This window comes from Mustela putorius, unplaced genomic scaffold, assembly GCF_011764305.1.
Source record: "Mustela putorius furo isolate JIRA1106 unplaced genomic scaffold, ASM1176430v1.1 tig00003962_pilon_pilon_pilon, whole genome shotgun sequence".
Classification (NCBI taxonomy): domain Eukaryota; kingdom Metazoa; phylum Chordata; class Mammalia; order Carnivora; family Mustelidae; genus Mustela; species Mustela putorius.
In genome coordinates, this window is record NW_025422106.1 from 11,385,229 (window position 1) to 11,406,692 (window position 21,464).

General features: G+C 41.3%; 1 protein-coding gene across 5 annotated transcripts in view; it reads right to left on the bottom strand.

Moving 5' to 3' along the window:
- Positions 1 to 821: 821 nt before the first annotated feature.
- TEX14 (testis expressed 14, intercellular bridge forming factor) overlaps positions 822 to 21,464 on the bottom strand; it is a 125,984-nt gene continuing 105,341 nt past the window's right edge. For 3 of the 5 annotated variants that reach the window (XM_045069970.1, XM_004747278.3, XM_013053652.2), the window contains 11 exons: positions 16,769 to 16,831; positions 16,141 to 16,268; positions 15,099 to 15,304; positions 13,286 to 13,382; positions 11,810 to 11,884; positions 9,447 to 9,524; positions 8,617 to 8,716; positions 4,870 to 4,962; positions 2,872 to 2,981; positions 1,637 to 1,688; positions 822 to 1,197 (listed from right to left, as the gene is read on the bottom strand). In XM_045069970.1, the coding sequence (XP_044925905.1) occupies positions 1,161 to 1,197; positions 1,637 to 1,688; positions 2,872 to 2,981; positions 4,870 to 4,962; positions 8,617 to 8,716; positions 9,447 to 9,524; positions 11,810 to 11,884; positions 13,286 to 13,382; positions 15,099 to 15,304; positions 16,141 to 16,268; positions 16,769 to 16,831 (1,039 nt within the window). In that variant the 3' untranslated portion in view covers positions 822 to 1,160. The remainder of the gene's footprint in view (positions 1,198 to 1,636; positions 1,689 to 2,871; positions 2,982 to 4,869; positions 4,963 to 8,616; positions 8,717 to 9,446; positions 9,525 to 11,809; positions 11,885 to 13,285; positions 13,383 to 15,098; positions 15,305 to 16,140; positions 16,269 to 16,768; positions 16,832 to 21,464) is intronic. The other 2 variants (XM_045069968.1, XM_045069969.1) reach the window with 2 other exon arrangements.

Consider the following 21,464-nt stretch of genomic DNA (forward strand, 5'->3'; position numbering starts at 1 on the left):
TTATGAGAGGAAGGATTATATATTACAAGTCCCTGTATGCTCCAAGTTTCTTACACATAGTATTATTTGTAAAGTAGTTTGCTTTGATTTTCTTCTGGTTATAATGACAAGCATCTGTCTCTTGATTCAAAATGGTCAAACAGATTTGTACCTTCTTATTTTATTTGTGCAGGCTAAAATTCTTTGGTGCTAGTAAGAATTGTATGAATATGACCATCCTCAACAGGAACAATTCAGTTTTCACAAACAAAAGACCTATTATTTATTTGCTAAGAATAAAATGTTAGCTGGCTAGTACTGTACAACAGCACACAGCTTCTAAGAAAAAGTTTTTATTCATATGTGAAGGCTCTAAACTTGAGGTAGATGAAGGTATATCGATCCTCTAAAAACCAGGCTACACATGTGTATACATCTGGCCAGTAGTCACTAGCTGCTAAATTAGAAAAAAGGTTGTGATCTTCATCTTACCACAATTTCATCCTCTAAGGCACTAATGAGGTGAGGTATACAATCTGAAATATACAGAAATGATGTTTGTTTACCTTAAAGAGTTCAAAATATCTTGGACTTTTATTCTGAGCTGTAGTTTCATCATGTAAGTCAATTCTAGCTGGAATGGGAATATGGCAATCCTAGCCAAGAGGAGGGTAGTATTTCTAGTCTAAAATGCGGATGACTGGTGCCGGTTTATAGGAGAGGTGGTAGCAGTAGCTGCTTATACATCCAACTTTATAACAGATATTGAAGACTCTTTGGGTGGCAGTTCCTCTCCCAATAACTAAAACAAAGAAATTTCTCTTACACAGCTAAAACCTAAATGGTATTAATAGTAAACATTTTATTATATAAGATGAGTTAAAGTTTCAAAAATCTTAAACAACAAAACCAAAAACCATTCTGGAAACAATGAGAAAATTTTACAACAAAAGCTGCCTTTCACTTTTCAGAAATGTGAACTAAAAATAAATTGTTAAATGTGCAAACAGTTAAGTGTGCAAACAGAAAGGGCCAGTGGTTCCGTCTACTGCGGCGGCTGAACAAAGTGTAAGCTAGGGGGTCACTGCCCTGATGGTGTCTGAAGCAGATGAGGAGAGGCTGGAGCTCACCAGCAGGATGCTCGAACTCTGGCCAGGAGTCCACCTGCGATCCAAATGCCATCAGTCTGACAAATCACTCTGATCCAGCACGATTATCCTGTGTGTGTATTTTTTAAAAAACAACAACAAAAAAAGGAGTTTTGAGTTGGTGTACATGTTTTTTAAAGACACAAACAGCAGTTTCTTTCTATTCAACTGAACACACGGGAAAGGGATTTGGATCTTTATAAATTCAAAGGGGATAATCAACTAGCATATCATGGGAATGCACAATGACTGCAAAGCAACGGATAGCACCATTCTGTCCTCCCTGTCTAAAACTGCTCTTGTGCTGACTCTACTATTTTACCAAAGTTGGCATGAATTTCCCCTTATATTTTAATTAACTATAAACATTAACAGATTAAAAAAATCCAGCAACTTTGAATTCATTATCATTTTAAAAAATTATCAGTAACTTGATCATTCATGTTTAAAGCCTGCTCCTATTTCTACAGACAGTGAACTTTGACCTATAAGCATATCCAACTCATTACCTGGATGGCTCAGACCAACCCAGTCGCTTCCAAAAACAGGGTTTTAGTTCCTCTTGATGAAATATAGAAAGAAGAAAACACAACCAGATTACTGTCTGGGTCAAAGTGTGCCAGGATTTAGAAGTCACATTACAATGTTCTCTCTCTAGTTTAGGGTGGACAACAGTCGTTTTCTTCTACAGAGAGAGAATCTTTCTAAAAACACGGTCAATGGGCATTCCCTCCTAACATTCCGCAGCTCCCCGTCATAGCCATGGACACTAATGCTAATTCACAAAGCCCCTGCGTTATGTTCTCAGTGATTTCAACACTAGCTAAATGCTCACACACACTGGGCCTTGTGCCAGTCAGGGTCCCAGAGGAAATCAAGTACACCCCAAGCCCTTTAATGAGGTGACGACTTACACAGGTACAGTCAGAGTTAAGGGAGCAAACAAGGGATGGCAAGACATCCAGTGACTAGCAGCAGACGCAAGCCATTATCACTCCTAAGTCTAAAGGGACTGTGATGGAGGTGGGACAGAACAGTTACTGGAACCCAGTGACAGCTGCAGCTGAGAAGGACAGGCTGCCTTACAGAAGCTGTGCTTCTGGGGGGATACCACTTCTATGCAGAGACGAGGTGCACTGACCAATGGGAAGCCTGCTGGCCAGGAAACCCAGGAGATACAGTCCACAAAGCAAAAACAGGGCAGACAAAGGAGGAGAATGAGAATGAACCAGGGAAGGGATGTAAGGGATACCAGATATTTTGAAAGAGTTAATATTTCTAACTTCCTAAATAGGAGGAACCTAAACATAGAGGGGTGTCATTTGTGAATGATGCCTAAAGCTCTGTTGAAATAGTTTTGAAATAAGATTAATTTATACCTCTCGAATTACTTGTAGACTCCACTTAATTTCCACAGTTTATGATTTCTTATAAGATTCTACAGCCTCTGTGTGAGCTAAATATATTACTCCTTTGAAGACACTAGACAATTAGAAGCAAAACATCTTTCCAGACAGTGTGCAAGATAAGATGAGGAGACTAGCCAAAGGCTTGCTTAGAAATAGAATTGGATTTTGTTACGGTTTTGTGATGAAGATATGACTGGCAATTAACAGAAAACATAGGCTGAACTACAGGAGAAAAACACAGAAGGATTAGGTATCGCATCTGGGAAATATTTCTAAATAACTAAGATGTTCATCACAGTCCAAAGACTCCAAGCTAAACAATCATTCATTCATACCTTCTTCAGAAGTTCCTAAAAAGCTGTCCGATTTCCTTCTCTCTGATTTGACCCTTTCTTCTCCTTTTCTTTTCTTTTCACCAGCTTCTTGATCCTTAATATTTTCCTCCCTTCAATGGCAATGATTTCAAGCATCAAACCATATGCACAATGCCCAGGAGAACAGGACTGTTCCAAAGAAATCACAATAGATAGCACTAGTGGCCAGGCATTGGGTTGTGTGCGGTAACGTACATGAACACATTTAATTCTTATTACTTCTATATGAGGGAGTCACCAGTACCATTACCATCCCCATTAAGTGATGGGAAAACTGAGGCACAGAGAAGTAAGGTACAGGCCTCACTAAGTCCTGGAACTGGGATCCAACCCAAGAAGTCTGTCCCAGACTTTGCTCTCAACCTCTAGGCTATATTATTCACCTCCACCCAACCCCCACAAAGCATTTCACTTATGTTCTAATTGGTGTCCTTTTTATAACCACCATTTATTTTATTATCTCACTTTATTTCCTGAAACTCTCTCTGAAGTATCCGATTAAAGTATCTAATGATTTTAAGGACCATGTTTGCCAAACTAGTAAGCAGAAAGCATCTGCCCCACACAACGGTAAGCTGCTGAAGGGCAGAGACATCCATCCCTCTGCTTCAGCACAGCACCTGGCTCACTGTCCGTGCTCAAAAGATGCTGGCTCAACCAACTTGACACTGTTTACGGATTTTTCTTCTGTTCTCATTAGCTAAATATTCAAAACAAAATATGTAAAATGAGAGAGAAAATAAAGCCAGCTAGAGCAAAAAGGATTTTTCCCTCCTAATCTCTCATCACTAACATAATCATAGGCTCTAGAATTGGAGGAAGCCTTCAGGCTCTCTTCTACCTCCAGCCAAATGTCTGGACCCAGTGTTGTCTAGCCTGCGCTTGAGTGGAAGGAGCTTCCAGTCAAGGGAGTGTAAAGGCAGTAGTTTTCTCTATCAGAAAGCTATGGCTCTTAGAAAGCATATGCTTTGCTAAATAAAAAATACCTAACTCTGCAGTTTATAGTCACTAGCTCTGTCCTTTGGGGAAGAAGAGAGTAAGCACACACTCTTCACTTTATAGTATCTCTGGTGTTTGAGGGCAGCTATCAATTCTTCTACCCCATCTGTGCTTCTCAGGCTAAGCCTCTCCAGTGACTTTCATGGTTTCCAGACATCTGACCGTTCTAGGGCCACCCTCTCCTGTTTGCCAACATCTCTTTTAAAATATGGCACCCAGAAAGACACCCCACACTATGTCCCAGGAGTCCTCTCTCTAGTGTGAAACATCGCCTTGCTTGGACAATACAATTGTCTATCCAGCATTAATGCTGCACTGACCTTTTTAGCATCAAACTGAGACCTCATGGAGTCGCTACTTATGGACTCTTCAAGAAAAATTTCTTGAATTCTTACCATGTCTTGAAGTCCATGCTAAATGCTGAGCATATAAAAATAAGACACAACTTCCTCCCTCCAATGAAATTACAGTGAGGAGGACCTTCCAGTCCAAAATTCTCCATTTGGCCAGATCCCTCGCATTCTACACAGTTCAATGCTAACCTTCATCTTTTAGAGAAATCTAACATTTCCACCTGTCAAGAATATTTTGAACCCACAGTCTACCACCTATCACATTAGCATTCATTCTTAGATTTGTGTTATCTAAAAATTTGATAAGCATGCCTTTTCTGATTTAATTCAAATGACTGATGAAATATTGCAGGTGACAGGGCCAAGGTACAGCCATCTTAGAGGGCTCTCTGTATACTAATATCAGTCTGAGAATCAGTATCTTGAGCACTGTAGGTGGCTGGAGGAAGAGGGGCTGACAGGAGTCAAGGCTGGCTTAACAACAGCAATGTAATGACATCACCAGACACTCATTCTTTAAGGAGTCAAAGTATTTTTTAAAAAACCTAAAATCTAGACCTCCTTCCTGAAAAAGAAGAAAATGATCCTCTGATGGGAGAACAATAACCTTGTAGAGCCTTCAGGGAGATCTTGTAGCCCCGTGTTGTCCTCGGGGGGCTGTAGCCATCTTTCCAGGTCCTCATCGAGAGTAGAGTGAGCTCTGTCCAAGGGCAAGTGAAGAAATTTGAGACAATTCTTATCCCATGACAAGGAGGCAAAGTGTTTTAGAGTGGGAAAGGCCCTTCAAACCAGTGCTTTCACTGTACACATGAGAAAATAAGAACTCGGTGAGATTGTATCTAGAGCAGCAGAGGTCACTTAGATCTGATTTAAATGCAGACCAAACTCTTCTTTAGGCCCTTGACCGAAAGCCTCAGCACCCCTAAGAATAGTTATCTCCCAAATCCAATGTTAGACTCAGTCTCAATTCTAGGTCATTAAGTCAATTTCCATCTGAGGTTAGAATTGTACACACTCCTACACCTACTTTGGAGGAAGAACTACCTCTGAGGCTACAGGATGCAGACAGTGTTTTCGGAAGGCCTGAAAAGTTGCTCTGTGGGCCTCTATCTGTGCCCAGTACAGCCAGCCCTTTCGGAAAACAGTAATAGCAGCTAACTTTGAATCAAGAGCAAAGCACTTTATACAACCAAATTTAACTTGGATTTTTTGAGCTAATCATCTTATCTTGCTTGAATAATGATGTACATTTTTACTGAAGGTGTTCTAAGGAGATGGAAGGGTGGGATTTATATCATACGTTATAGAAAAAAAGATTTTTTTTTTGAAATTATTATTTGTTAAATATTTCACTTACTTATCAGTGAGAGAGAGAGAGTGTGCACAAGCAAGGGAGCAGCAGATAGAAGAAGTAGGATCCCCACTCAGTAAGAAGCCCAAGAGCAGGACTCAATCCCAGGACCCTGGGATCATGGCCAGAGACTGAGGCAGATGCTTAATTGACTGAGCCACCCAAGCGTCCCTAGAAAAAGATTACTAAAACTTTAAAGAAGTATGTATCTTCTCCCACTTTTGCCTCTCTGTTTTTTTTTTTTTTTCTGTCTCCCCAGGAAGGACCTTCCTTGCAGGTCCCAGGACTCCAGTCTCCTCCTCTACTTCCCAGACTTCCCTTACAAGTCTCTTTCTTTTCCTTCCTCACACAGAATAATTTAGCCCTTGCAGAGTGTGCCGGAAACTGGATTCACTATCTAAAAGATATTCATAGCACTCTTCTCCTTTGCCTTCCTCTTCTATAGCAGCTAAAAAGCTAAAAACCCAATTTATAGTCTCCCTTGCAACTTAGGGTGGTCATGCATCACATTTGGCCACTGAGATATAAGTGGGCAGGCACTGCTGGGGAGGGCTTCTGGGAAAGTTTCTGCTCTCCAGATAAAAAGGGGCAGAGTCACAATATTCCTTTGCCCCACCCTTTTATCTCTGCCTGGTGTGTGGATAGTAGCCATCTTGCAACGAGGAGGTGACAAGTCTGAAAATAAAGGTCAACATGCCATGGTGGCAAAGCAAGAATATCAAAGAGCCTAAGTCCCTGGTCACATCACCAAGCTGCTACAGCAGGCATGCCCTGCCAACCAATGGGACTGCCTCTTGTGTGAGACAAACCCATCAAAGCACAATGGTGGGGTTTTCTATCATCTGCAGCTGAAAGAATTCTGCAGGGTACCCTAAGGATTCTCAGGACCAGGATTAGGATAAGGGGAATCGTACAAAGATAGATTCAGATCTTCTTTTTCTTCAAATTTTAGACATTCTGCTCATCGTGGATTTTTTGGCATCAATTTTCATTTTTAAAAATACTGCATTAAAATAATCTATCTTGACTCCTGTGTTTTTTAAAATAAAGACTTTATTTATTTATTTGACAGAGATATAGAAAGCACAAGTAGGAAGAACAGCAGGTGGAGGGAGAGGGAGAAGCAGGCTCTCTGCTGAGCTGGGAGCCTGATGCAGAGCTCGATCCCAGGACCCTTGGGAAGGCAGACACTTAACCAAGTAAGCCACCGAGTAATGCCCCCAACCTCTGCATTTTTTGGTGTCTTCTCCTTCAACTTTGTGCCTAAGGATTGTGTCTCACTCATCTCACACCAGTCCTATTCCTGAATCACGGAACAAGGCAAGAGAAGTCAGAAGGCATGAGAGGTGAACTGAAGTGGTGTACCTTGCAGCATGGGTCAAAGGAGAGCCCTGAATCAGGAATGGAATGGGGTTTTTTGAGGCAACCTTGTGTTTTTAGACTCAACTGTCTGGATGATTGCCCCCATTTTTCTCTTATTTGGCTACAAAGATCTAAAAATTCTCTTCCAAGGCCTTTAACTGAAACATTTTTGAAAAAAGCCGAAACCTATGTCCGCCTCGCAAAATGAAGTAAAAACAAACAAAAACAGAAAAAAAGCAACTTGACAAGAAAAAAGTCCTATTAAAAAATGGGCAAAAGGGACATCTGGGTGGCTCAGTGGGTTAAGCCTCTGCCTTCGGCCCAGGTCATGGTCTCAGGGTCCTGGGATCGAGCCCCGCATTGGGCTCTCTGCTCAGCGGGGAGCCTGCTTCCATCCCCCACACCATCTGCCTCTATGCCTATTCGTGCTCTCTCTGCCAAATAAATAAATAAAATCTTCAAAAAAAAAAAATGGGCAAAAGACTTGAATGGTTATTTCTCCAGAGAAAGTCTACAAATGGCCATGGACCATATGAAAAGTTGCTCAACATCACTCATCACTGGGGAAATACAAATCAAAACCACAACGAGATATCACCTCATACTCATTCCACTAAAGAGGCTAATATCAAAAAAAAAAAAGAAAGAAAATAACAAGTATTGGCAAGGATGTGAAGAAACTGGAGCCCTTGTGCACTGTTGGTAGGAATGTAAAATGGTGCAGCTGCTGTGGAAAACAGTATGGTATTTCCTCAAAAAATTAAAAATAGATTTACCATGTGATCCAGCAACACCACTTCAGGGTACATATCCAAAATAATTGAAAGCAGGATATCCAGAAGAGATATTTGTATACCTACGTTCATAGAAGCATTATTCACAGTAGGCAAAAGGTAGAAGTAACCCAGTACCTATTAATAAATGAATGGATTAACAAAATGTAACACACACACACACAGAGGAATTCAGACTTAAAAAAGAAGGAAATTCTGGGGCACCTGGGTGGTTCAGTTGGTTAAGTGTCTGCCTTCAGCTCAGGTCATGATCCTGGGCCCTGGGATTGGGCCCCACATCAGGCTCCCTGCTCAGCAGGGAACCTGATCTCCCCCTCCCTCTGCTGCTGCTGCGCCCCCTTGCTTGTGTGGCACACACTCTCTCTCTCTCAAATAAAATAGTTTATTAGAAGGAGGAAACTCTGACCATGTTGCATGGATGAACCCTAAGGATATTATGCTAAGTGAAATAAACCAGTTACGAAAGATAAATAATGAATGACTTCACTTTATGAGGTATCAGGAGGAGTCAAACACATAGAAGCAGAAAGTAGAAAGGCAGTTGCTAGGAATTGAGGAAAGGGGGAATGGGCAGTTGGTTTTTAACGAGTACAGTTTCAGTTTAGTAAGACGAATAAGTTCAAGAGACTGTTTGCACAACAATGTGAATAAACTTAACACTACTGAACTGTTAGGTTTATCTTATGACAATGGTAATTAAAAACAAAAAACTTTCAGGAATAGGGGCTATTAGGACAATATGAAGAAAGACCCTTTCTTCCCGTCTTATTTGTCAATATCAGAAGACAAACTAATGCAAACTGATATGTACACTAAATCCTTTCAGAAATCCAGCTTTTTCTGTTACCTCTCTGTGTCCTCTTCTAGATCCTGAGTTTCTTTGGTCCAAAGCATACTGCTATCTTCTTTTTCACAGTTAGTTTCTTGTTCTTCTAAGTGCCTTTGGTCTAAAAACAGTTGAAAGACTTTATTAGAACAACATCAAAAAACAATTGAGAAATTTTGCCTTAAAATTAAGGCTAATCAGTGCTCCCTGAAGTATGCATTGCACGACTTCTTCCCACGAGAACCAGAGACCAGGTGGCAGTCCGCAGGGCGCCTGTATTCACAGCAGCTGCTTCTGGGGTCTTGGGAGCTCTCTGGTGCCAGGTGAAGCAACAGGAAACCTCACCTGTGCCAAGACTCAAGAGAGACAGAGGAAGCAGAGCAAGCAGAAGAAAGAAAGGGCACATAGAAGAAGAGGCAGGAGACCCTGGAAACAAATTGCCCAGATTTACGTGGGGGACTACCCTGATTTTACTTGTTAGATGTTTCTAGGTTGAAGCCCCAAGGAAGGAATTTGGGTGGGGAAGTGTAGAACCCTTTAATCTATGCCAAGCATTTCATAATGGTATCTCATTTCATCCTGCCAGCAGTCCTGTGAAGGGAAGGTTTGTTCACTATCTTATAATGTAGCGGGCACTGTGCATACCTCAGGAGGTAGGAATTATCATCCACATTTTACAGATGAGGATGACTGAGGCTCAGAGACATGAAATCATTTGCAGTACAAAAGTGGCAACTGAGGTGGAAGTGTCCCTGACTTCAAGGTCCACAGGACCCCAGATATACCAATGTGTTGCCAAAGACAGTGTTACAGCAAGGCCCTGATGAAAAGGACCTGGGTAGTTGGCTTACCTTTTGCAGTGATGCCTAGATGACTTGCTGAGTTCTCCCCCAACACTCTGGATGAGGCCTGCTGCTTCTTCAAGTGCTCTGTTACAAGTATACAAAAGCAGAAGGCAACTTACTTCTTCCTTTACATATCACACCATTCTCTAGGGCAGTGGTTCTCGAAGAGCAGCCCTCAGATCAGCCTCAGTATACTCACTCAGTTATACTCAGCATACTCTGACTTAGAAGCGCAAATTCTCAGGCCTCATTCCAGACCTACTGAGTCAGAAACTCGGGGGGTGGGGCCAAGCAATCATATCTTACAAGCCCTCCAGGTTACTCTGACAGCTGGTAAAGTTTGAGAACCATTGGTCTATGTCGTTCAATTCCCTCCAACAGTAAAAATAAAAACAAAAATGGTAACGATGATAGGTCACATTTGCAGAGCCCTACGTGGCAGGTACTGTTTTTAATTTACACACATTCATTCAAGATTAATGTTTGCAATCTTCACAACAACCCTACAAGACTGATCATGTGATTGCCAATTCTGTTTAGCAGATGAGGAAATGAAGGTAAAGAAAGGTTGAGGACCTTGCCTGGTATCACATAGAGAGTAAGATGCAGAGCTGGGATTTAAACCTAGATGGTCCAGCTCTAAGATCTATTCTCCTAATCTGTATTTTATTCTCTCTCAAATAGTGTGGAACAACATCAAAGCAACTTCCAATTTTTCCCACCTCTGTAGCCTATATTTCATATTTTTACTAAGTTTATGAAGAGACAGAAGGCAAAGAATATCCATAATTTCTAGTTCCTAAAGAATTGACTGCAAGACCAAGACAAGTGTCTGCTAGACCCTGCATACTGCTTTGCATTTGCTAGCTTTACAGTATGGTTCAAGTGCTCCCAGAGCAAAGCAGGAAGATAGATGGGAGGCAGCGCACACACAGGGACCATGGGTTCCCTGATGCAGCCCTATTGTGTGCAGGCACAGGGCTCTCTCTTCCTGCAAGTCAGGAAATAGGCCCTTCCTGCCACTCCTGGGCATCAAGGGGCCCCATTTGATTATTTCAAATAATCTGAAATTTAAAATTCCATTTTTATCCTTGTTAAAATAGTCCCCTGTTGATCTTAAAGGATCATCTTTATCCTAGGGTTCAAGAGGATCCTCCCCTTTAGGCCCTTGTCAGAAGACTAGAGCTTTGGATGTGGGTCCTCCCAAAGAACAGGTGTCAGCACCAGGGCACTCCCCAAAGCTCTCTTGAGGTGGAACAACAGAATAATATACAATCATTGCATGGGAGTGTCCATTATTAGGAGAAACTACCCAGGTGCCCTTGTGCTTTTGTCTTTCTGGGAAATTGCTGACTCATGTCAAAGTACAGACATCGCCTAGAAACCTGATCCAGATAATTCCCATATGTAAAATGAGGGAGGGTTTCTGCAGCATATACCGTGGTACAGCTGTGCCATGAGGCAGAGCCCAGGATGAAACCTGCTAACAGCTGCTGAAATGGGGGAGTCCATATGGTGACTAAGAGAGAAGACAGCAGGATCCAGAGAGAAAGTATCACTAAGGTCAAACTGCAAAGTATCCTAAAAATCCTGCCGTAAGTCATGACCAAGAACAAATGACACTGAGAATTTACCTGAGCTGGACATGTATAGGTGACCTCTACTCTTACAAGCAGCAGTTCTATTGTTATACTAAGAAAAGCAACTAGAGAGAAGGAATTTGCAAAGACTCCTGGGGATCTCTATAGAAGGAAAGGGTGTAGGGCTGGGAGCCCTAAGAGCTTAACCCAACAACCCTGTGACCCTGTGGAATTGGAGGAGAGGTGTGATGAGGTAAGAAGGGCCCATGAGTATAGAAAAAGAAACTAAGGAAGGTTCTGGCAGTTCTGACTCTGGCACCCTAGTTCTTGTGCCACTAGAAAAGTAACTCATCCATGATCCGGATACCTTAAATACCTCCCGCTGATGGCAAAACTGAAAAGTACAGGATATGTCTTGGCCTCAGTAGCTAGACACCACGCCTCCAAATTATCATTGGTTTGGTTCAAAAAGGAAGTGAAAAATTCCTTTAATAAAAGAATTTCATCTTAATAAACCACTCAAATAGTGTTATTTCTCTTAGAATAATTTCCATAGGTCCTTTAAGTAACAAAATGACAACAGACACAGGCTAATTATCCTGGCCAGGTTTCAGTAGTAGTGCGAGGCCCATTTCATTGGAAAACCGCTCCTTCCTGAATTGTACATTCTATGAGACATTCTGAGAGGCTTTTGTACCAGTGCTTACACATGAGACAAAGAACCACACTGTGGTCAGTGACCATAACAAAAAAGGCCACGGAGCACATTCGGTATTGAACATCCCTTACCAATTTCATCAAGCAGCTCTTGAGATGGTGGTGGTAGCTCATCAATGTGACGCTGTGAAATGGCTTCTACTAGTGCTTAAAAAAGATAAAGGGGAAAATGACTTAATACCTTCCTGGCCCTGAACTGGATTTTCACAGCTTCCACATAGACTTAGGACCTCTCAACAGTAAAACAAACTAAGGCAGGGAGATAGCCTTTCTTTCACATTAGCAGTCCTACCTGAGACCTCCTAACATGTGAATGGGTTTACTCCCCCTTTTACTTCAAACCCTTTCCTACTTTGCCCCATACCCACCCCAGTACTGCCTGATCCGTGTCCTTTCCTTCTCAAGGATATTGGGGTACATGAGGTACAAATTCTTACTAAGTGGCTGGGGGCTCGCAGAGGGATAGAGAGGCTCTGAACCACTCAAAATGAACAAAACATAAAGTGGGAGGTCTTTCTCTATAGATTATCAGGCCAAGGGATACAAAGCAACCATTCTTTCGGCCTTTCCCTAACTGCTCAGTTGTAACACTAACCAAAACCCCTCAGCATAATTCACAAAAATCCAAGAACTGTGCCAAAACATAAGACATTAAAATTAGTATAGCAAAGGCAAAACACCTCAAGGGCTGTTAATATTCTCATATCTTTTGATTTGAAAACTATCTCTTAAGAATCTATCCTGAGAAAGGTATCAGAGGTGCAGACAAAGATTTTCGTACAAAAAGCAAAAATTAGAAAACAATATAGAGGCGCCTGGGTGGCTCAGTGGGTTAAGCCTCTGCCTTCGGCTCAAGTCATGATCCCAGAGTCCTGGGATTGAGCCCCGCATCTGGCTCTCTGCTCAGCAGGGAGTCTGCTCCCCACCGCCCCCCATCTGCCTGCCTCTCTGCCTACTTGTGATTTCTGTCAAATAAATAAATAAAATCTTTAAAAAAAAAAAACAATATAAATCTTCAACATAAAGGCTTGGTTAAGCAATATATATAGAATGGACTATTGTAACTTCCACTGACTAAGGGGAAATCCTCAAAATATAGCATCAAAGAATAAAAAAAAGCCCAGAGCTGACACACAGTTATGATCTCAACTATGCTAAAAATATATACATTTTTGTATATTTCTAGAAATATGAAATTAGAGGGATGCCTGCCTGGCTCAGTCAGTACAGCATGCAACCCTTCGTCTTGGGGTCTTGAGTTTGAGCCCCACATTGGGCAGAGAGTTTATTAAAAAAAAAAAAAAAAAAAGATGAAAAAGATACATACCAAAATAATACAAGAAGTTTAAAAACTGGTGGTAGAATTAAATAGTAGGTTTTTTTATAGCTCTTTTTAATTCTCTAAGTTTAATGAATATGTTTTACTTTTATAATCAGAGGGAAAATAGCATTTCTATTTGAATCTAATGTAGCATCAAAGATGAGACTAAGGTTCCCTTAAATTGGATTTTTTTTTTTTTGGTTCTATTTTTATATTAAACACATTACCTTTCGGCAGGCTCCTTCTCTGGGTGGCATGGGACGATATGTCAGGTGACTTAGCAATGCTGGAGGAACCAGCCCCAGTAAATGCAGACAATCTTTTCTATAAGTAAGACATAAACATGGTAATTGATGACACATGCATTGAGCTCTAAAGACCCATGAAGTTCACTTACTTCCAAGATTAAGCCTGTGTTTCACTGATGGAAGAAGCCACTTGTTTTGTTGATTGAGTCAAACTCCTTCTAAAGGCCCCTCCTCTGCAATCCCTTCTCACCCCTCTTTGCCTCCCCAGTGCTCAGTACCTGCCTTTGTGTTGGATCACGCCAGCCTTTCTCACTAGATGGGGAGCTCCTCCAGAGCAGAGACTATGTCTATCTTATTTATATTTGGATGCCTAGAAGAGGACCTGGCAAGCTATCTGGCACTTAGAACCTGCCCAATTAACAGATGGCTGAATGAAGCATAAAGTTCTTTATCGCCCTACTTCAGAGTGGACCTTTTGTGAGTCAAATGCCCAAAGATGACAGTTGGGGTACCTAGGTGGCTCATTGGGTTAAACCACTGCCTTCGGCTCAGGCCATGATCTCAGGGTCCTGGGATTGAGCCCCACATCGGGCTCTCTGCTCAGCAGGGAGCCTGCTTCCACCCCTCTCTCTGCCTGCCTCTCTGCCTACTTGGGATCTCTCTCCCTGTCAAATAAAAATATAAAATAAAAAAATTAAAAAAAAAAAGAAGATGACAGTTGATTTTTTTTTTTTTAAGATTTTATTTATTTATTTGGCAGAGAGAAATCACAAGTAGGCAGAGAGACAGGAGGGGGGTTGGGGGGAAGCAGGCTCCCCGCTGAGCAGAGAGCCCGAAAAAGGACTCGATTATAGGACCCTGAGCTCATACCCTGAGCCGAAGGCAGAGGCTTAACCCACTGAGCCACCCAGGCACCCAACAGATGATTTTTAATTGAGGGCCAAAGCAAGACATCGATCTGCCTATAGAATGGTCAACAGATTTTTAATGAACAGTACCAAATAAGGAATTTGTAGTCTTCTTGAAGAGATCATACATATGAAATATGAGGGAGAGAGAAGGGGAAAAAGAAAAGGATAGCGGGGGAGGAGGAGGAGAGAGGAGAAGGTAGTACACAAAATATGTGTTTTTATTGCAGACTATTGGTCCAGGAGCTCAGACAAGGTGATCAGTCAAAACTCTCAGAGAACCAAGCAGAGGAGGCATCAAAGGGAGAACTCAAGCCTCCTCAAGTGAGGAGGAGATGTGTAGACAGAAAGTACACTGCAGGTGAAGGTAGTAGCATCATAAACTGTGGCAGTTTGGCTCTTTAAAGAAATTGCCAGGCCACCTAGGTGGCTCAGTCAGTTAAGCATCTGTCTTCAACTCATGTTGTGAACCCAGGATCCTGGGACTGAGCCCCGAGTCAGGCTCCCTGCTCAGCAGGGAGACTACATCTCCCTCTGCCTGCTACTCTCCCTGCTTGTGTGCTTGCTCTCTCACTCTCTCTCTCTAAAATAAGTAAATAAAATCTTTAAAAAAAAAAAAAAAAAGGAAGGAAGGAAGGAAGAAAAAGAAAGAAAGAAATTAATTGCCAAACATTATTTCTGGTGCGGGGGCAGGGGGGGGACACAAAAACCCAAGATATATCCTATAATACAGACTCAGAGAGACACCCCAAGGAGGCCTAGAGAAGATCCAGCTTGTTTCTTGTTTTCTTTGTAAAATAGATTTGGAGAAATCTTAGTACTTTGGATCCCTAAAGCCGTTGGGTTGACTCCGTGAGCATGGAAAGTGCAGTCAGTATACTTACAAGATCAGTCAATCTTGAAGGGACAGTTTCAGAGGAAGTAAGAAAGGAATCTAGGCTCTTTGCTTTCTCTCGAACTGTTGAAAATGTATCAGATGAAGTTTGAATAGATTCCTGACTGTTCCAGCATGAGGTAGACCCTGTTTTAATCTGAAATGTGATACTTTCAAGGCAGTCTTTATACTGGCTGGCAGCTGAAGAACTTGACCCTGTTGTAGAAAAGAGGGCAATCATTGTCCAGGTCCTTTACATTATTAAAAAACAAAAACATAAAACTCTATATCTATTCCAGGGATTCTCTGAATTGTTAATAACTAAAATAACTGCTGATATGAGACATAACTCCTCAAAGTTAAAAAAAAAAAAAAAAAGACAGTCTCTAAACTTGGCCATCAAAATAAAGGGAGATTATTTGAACCACAAATATACTGGGACTAAAGACACCACAGAAAGGCTATTTGATGCTGGTTGTTAAGATTGCAGGACTCAAAACTATGTACATTTAAGCACAATAGGTTTTGAGTTACAAACAGCAGAGAAGCCAATGTATTTGCACTAAATTTAGTAGTGCTAGAGTACAAAGTACAGTTTGCATTTGCATGTCTCTACCACCTAAGTAAAAAAAAACTCCCAAAGCTGCTCAATAACCATCACCACCGGGCGCCTGGGTGGCTCAGTTGGTTGAGCAACTGCCTTCAGCTCAGGTCATGATCCCAGACTTCTAGGATCGAGTCCCACATCGGGTTCCCAGCTCCTTGGGGAGTCTGCTTCTCCCTCTGACCTTCTCCTTTCTCATGCTCTCTCTCACTCATTCTCCCTCAAATAAATAAATAAATAAATAAATAATCTAAAAAAAAAAAATAACCATCACCACCAATGCCTACGTGGGTCCCCATGGGATTATTCCCACCAGCTCTAGAACTAAAGAGACACCTCTGCACTATGGGGAAACAGCTGCCAGTCTGTTCTCATAGCCTGACTTCCCAAAGCCAGTGGGGCAGGAACCGTTCTTCTCCCAAACACTTCTTCCCCCTGCATTGGTTACCTGGGCTGAGCGGAGTGCTGACACTTGTAGGTGCGTGGTTTATTCTGGGTGTTTTGCATGAGACTTCCTTAAAAGAACCACCTTGTTCGTAGGAGATACTGGAGAGGTCTTGAATGTCTGTCAGGGATCTAAGAAATTAAAAGCACAAAGTAATTAGGAGATGTTTAGAAAAATCAAACAATATATTCCCAAGGGGTACTTTTTAAGGATGCTTTTGACAATAATCTTTACTTGGCAGTAGGTCAAAATTAGACTATCTTAGAATATCTTATGTATCTGAAAGAGAATATTAGGGAATATCCTAAAAAGAGATAATAACTTTAAACATATCTCAGCAGCTAAAAAAAAAACTATTTCCACAGATGAAAATATATTTATGTGGAAAACAGATTTCATCTACCTCAAGTGTAAACTTATTAACATCATCATCATCATGTATTTCCTTGATTATAAGATGCTATTGATTTAGATCACATCCTCGTAACAGCTTTTTGGTGAAAGAAACATGCTCACATTAAATGTATATGTAAAAATGGGAAGAAAGTATTCTCTTACAAATAAGGAAATACTATTCCCCTAAAACCAAGACTTTACACAGCATCTTTAGGCAACCCTTTGGTGGCCCTACATGTCTTTCTCTTTCAGCTGCTCTGGTGATTCCTTTAATGTCTCCTCTTGTTCACCTTCAGAACTGTAAGAGAGAAAGTGAGAAAAATTATATGAATTCCCTGTCAGCAGAATGCTCCAACCTGGTACAAGGGGACCAGTTTGTCAGCCCTGTGAGAAGCAGCAGGAAGGGCACTAAACTCAGAAATAAAAAGTAGGTTCTGGTCCTGGGTCTGCTACTGAGTAGCCATATGTTCTCAGGCATGTCTGGGCCTTGCTCTGGGCCTCAGTTTCCTCCCCAGAGATTAAATAAATACCCTCTAAGCATCAGCCCATCTGAAACCAGCCAATGATGGTATATGACAGTAAGTTCCTGAGGAAATCTAGAGAGCACAGGAAATCTGGTGGGCATAGAGGCTGGAGCAAAGGGCACAGCCGTGGAGCCTTATCAACTGTGAGACAGTCTCCTGCATGGATCATCAGGCGAGGCCACGAGAGACTTATGCCAAAAAATGACCAGAAAAGAATACCGAGGACAAATTTAACTTGTTTCTACTTTAATCACTGTCTAGGATTCCATTTCACTATCTGTTGAGTACAAACTACAATTGTGTATTGCTAAATTCTTCTGTATGTTTTCATATTTTTAATCTTTGCAATAATCCTATGAAACTAATGGTACAAAGGAAAGAGCACAGATTTTGGACTGAGTTGTGACTTTATTAATTCTATTCACTGGAGTATTTGTTTCTCTTCTAAGCATACAGGTGGACAGCACTTCTTGCCCTCCTTTTATAAATGGCCACATGACTTGTTGTAAACAGTGAAATATAAGTGAAAGTGACTGGAATCACTTTTGGAGAGAAACCTTAAGGTCATGTTCCCTTTTTTCCTACCTGAGCAATCAAGGAAATACAAAGATGGAGTCTTCCTCAGCCTGACTTTTGGATAGAAGATAAAGTAGCACAGAATACTTCTAGTCAATCCATGATGGACATGGAGCATGAGCAAAAAATAAATTTTTGCTGTTTTGAGGCACTCAAATCTGGGGTGGGTTGTTATATAGCATAATTTAGCCTATCCTGACCAATACATCCACTTAGTAACTACAGCCTTAGAAAATATTAACTTTGCTTTCCTTATTCGCAAAATGGAGATAACAGTATACACCTCAGAGCACTGTTACATAAATTAAATTTGAGAATACCACGTACTGGTATAGGGTAGCTGCTTAGGAAACACTAACTATAATTATTATAAATAAAAAGTTGAAAGGGAGTCCAAGATAACAGAGGAGCAGGAGACTTAAATTTTGCTAAGTCCTAGGAATTCAGCTAGATTACTATCAAACTATTCTCAACACCTACAAATTCAACTGGAGAACAAAGAAAATAGCATCAACTCTATGAACAGAAAAGCGATCATTTTCTGCAAGGTGGGATGTGCAGACAAGTGAATCAGAGGTGATTTATGAGAAGATAGACCTGGGTGGAGGGTCTTTGTCAGCTGGCCACTGGCAAGTGATAGAGCAGCAGAGCACAAAATTGGAACTTTTAGAAATCTGAGCCACGAGGGATGTTTCTCTGGTGGCTAGGTAGGGGGTGGAATCCTCACTAGGACAGTGTGGTCTTGGGACCCTCAGGGTCACAGAAAGATTGGGGGGTACCCGAGTATGGCAGAACTCCCAAGTATCCGAGTGGGGAAACTGGCTGCAAAGACCGAGCCGAGGAGGGGTCTCTTAGCTTGGGATTACCATAAACTGTGATCCACAGCACAGTCTGGCCACTGCCCTTCGGGCAGGGATGCCATAAGTGGCAGATCGGGGAGACCCCCCCTTCCTCCACTGGGAGGAATGGCATAGGAGCGCACTGCAGGAATCTGATAGGTTTGGAGACTCTAAATGGGACAATGTGCCAGAGATAGAAATGCTCGGTCACAGGCTGGGTGAGCACAGTGTATGGCCGAAGACCAGAGAGACAGGAGGGATTGACTGCTTTTCTCTGAGAGCACACTGAGGAGTGAGGCCCCAACTCTTGGCTTCTCTGGGGCCAAAGATTGAAAGGCCACCATTTTCATTCTCAGCCTCTAAAGCTGGACAGAAAGCTTTCAAGGAACAAAAGCTGCTGAGAGCAAACCCGAGCAGATTACTCAGCCTGACTCCTGGCAAAGGTAATGCAATTCCGCCTCAGGCAGAGACACTTGAGAATCACTGCAATAGGCCCCTGCTCCAGAAGATCAACAAGAATGTCCAGCCAAGGTCACCAATCAATGAGAACTGCACTACTTCAGCGCTAGGGGAATACAGTACATAGAATTCATGGCTTTCCCCCCATGATTCTTAAGTCTTTCAACTTAAACTTCTCAAATTTTCTTTATTTTTTTCTTTTCTTTTCTTTGAATTATTCTTCTTTCCTTTTTCAACCAACTTCTTATCAGTTCTTTTTTTTTAAATCTTTTTAAATTTTTATTCTTATAGTCATATTTTATCCCTTCATTGTACTTAACCTTACTCAGTGGGTTAAGCCTCTGCCTTCGGCTCAGGTCATGATCCCAGGGTCCTGGGATCAAGCTCTGAATCGGGCTCTCTGCTCAGCCGGAGCCTGCTTCCCCCCTCTCTTCCTGCCTCTCTGCCTACTTGTGATATCTCTCTCTCTCTCTCTGTTAAATAAATAAATAAAATCATAAAAAAAGGGACTTTGTCTTTAAAAAAAGGGGAGGGGGAATACAGCTTCTCCTAACAGACCAAAATATACCCAAAATCTAGTGTATGGCTCTGTTCTATTCACCTGCCTTATCACATTCTCTCTTTTTTTTCTTCTTCTTTCTTCAACCAACTTACCAATTCCTTTTTTAAAATCTTTTTTTAAAATTTTCATTTTTACACTCATATTCCATTCCTTCATTGAATTTAACCTTATTTTTATATAAATGAAAGTTTTTCTTTTTTTAAGATTTTGGGAGGCAGTTTCTTCTAACAGACAAAATATACCCAAAATCTAGCAGTGGCTCTGTGCTATTCACCAGCCTGATCATATTCTTCATTTTTTATCTCCCTTTTTTTCCTTTTCCGCCTGGTTTCCGGTCTCTTCTGATTTGTTTAGTGTATATTTCTCTGGGGCTGTTGTTACTCTTTTGGCATTTTGTGTTCTTGTTCATTTATTCTTCTCCCCACAAAATGACAAAATGGAAAAACTCACCTCAGGCAATACTTACTGACTGCTAGGGACCTAATCAATAGGGACATTAGCAAGATGTCAAAACTACAGTTCAGAATAATGATTATAAAGATATTAGCTGGGCTTGAAAAAAGCATAGAAGACCCTAGAGAATCCTTTTCTGGAGAAATAAAATCTAACCAAGTCAAAATCAAAAAGGCCATTTATGAGGTACAATAAAAAATGGAGGGTCTAACTGCTAGGATAAATGAGGCAGAAGAGAGAATTCCAGACTTCAAGCTCTATTTCAAAGCTGTAATCAAGACAGTACAACAACAGTCATATAGATCAATGGAACAGAGTAGAGAGCTCAGAAATGGACCCTCAATCTTACGGTCAACTCATCTTCAACAAAGCAGGAAAGAATATTCAATGGAAGAAAGACAGTTTCTTCAACAAATGGTGTTGGGAAAATTGGACAGCCACATGCAGAAAAACGAAACTGGACCATTTCCTTGCACTATGCACAAAAATAGACTCAAAATGGATGAAAGGCCTCAATAGGAGACAAGAAATCATCAAAATCCTTGAGGAGAACACAGGCAGCAACCTCTTCGACCTCAGCCACAGCAACTCCTTCCTAGACACATTGCCAAAGGCAAGGGAAGCAAGGGCAAAAATCAACTACTGGGACTTCGTCAAGATCAAAAGCTTTTGCACAGCAAAGGAAACAGTCAACAAAAGCAAAAGACAACTGACAGAACGGGAGGAGATGTTTGCAAATGACATATCAGATAAAGGGCTAGTATCCAAAATCTACAAAGAACTTATCAAACTTAACACCCAAGGAACAAATAACCTAATCAAGAAATGGGCAGAAGAAGATATGAACAGACATTTCTGCAAAGAAGACATCCAGATGGCCAACAGACACATGTAAAAAGGCTAAACATCACTTGGCATCAGGGAAATACAAATCAAAAACTACAATGAGATACCACCTCATACCAGTCAGAATGGCTAAAATAAACAAGTCCGGAAATGACAGATGTTGGCGAGGATGCGGAGGAAGGGGAACCCTCCTACACTGTTGGTGAGAATGCAAGCTGGTGCAGCCACTCTGGAAAACAATATGGAGGTTTCTCAAAAAGTTGAAAATAGAACTACCCTATGACCCAGCAATAGCACTACTAGGTATTCACCCCAAAGATACAAATGTAGGGATCCGAAGGGACACCTGCACCCCAATGTTTATAGCAGCAATGTCCACAATAGCCAAATGATGGAAAGAGCCCAGATGTCCATTGACAGATGACTAGATAAAGAAGATGTAGTGTGTATATATACATATATATGGGACTATTATGCAACCATCAAAAAATGAAATCTTCCATTTGCAATGACATGGATGGAACTAGAGGGTATTATGCTTAGTGAAATTAGCCAATCAGAAAAAGGTAATTATAAGAGCTCACTGAAATGTGGAATTTGAGAAACAAGGCAGAAGATCATAGAGGAAGGGAGGGAAAAACGAAGACGAAACCAGAAAGGGAGAGAAACCAT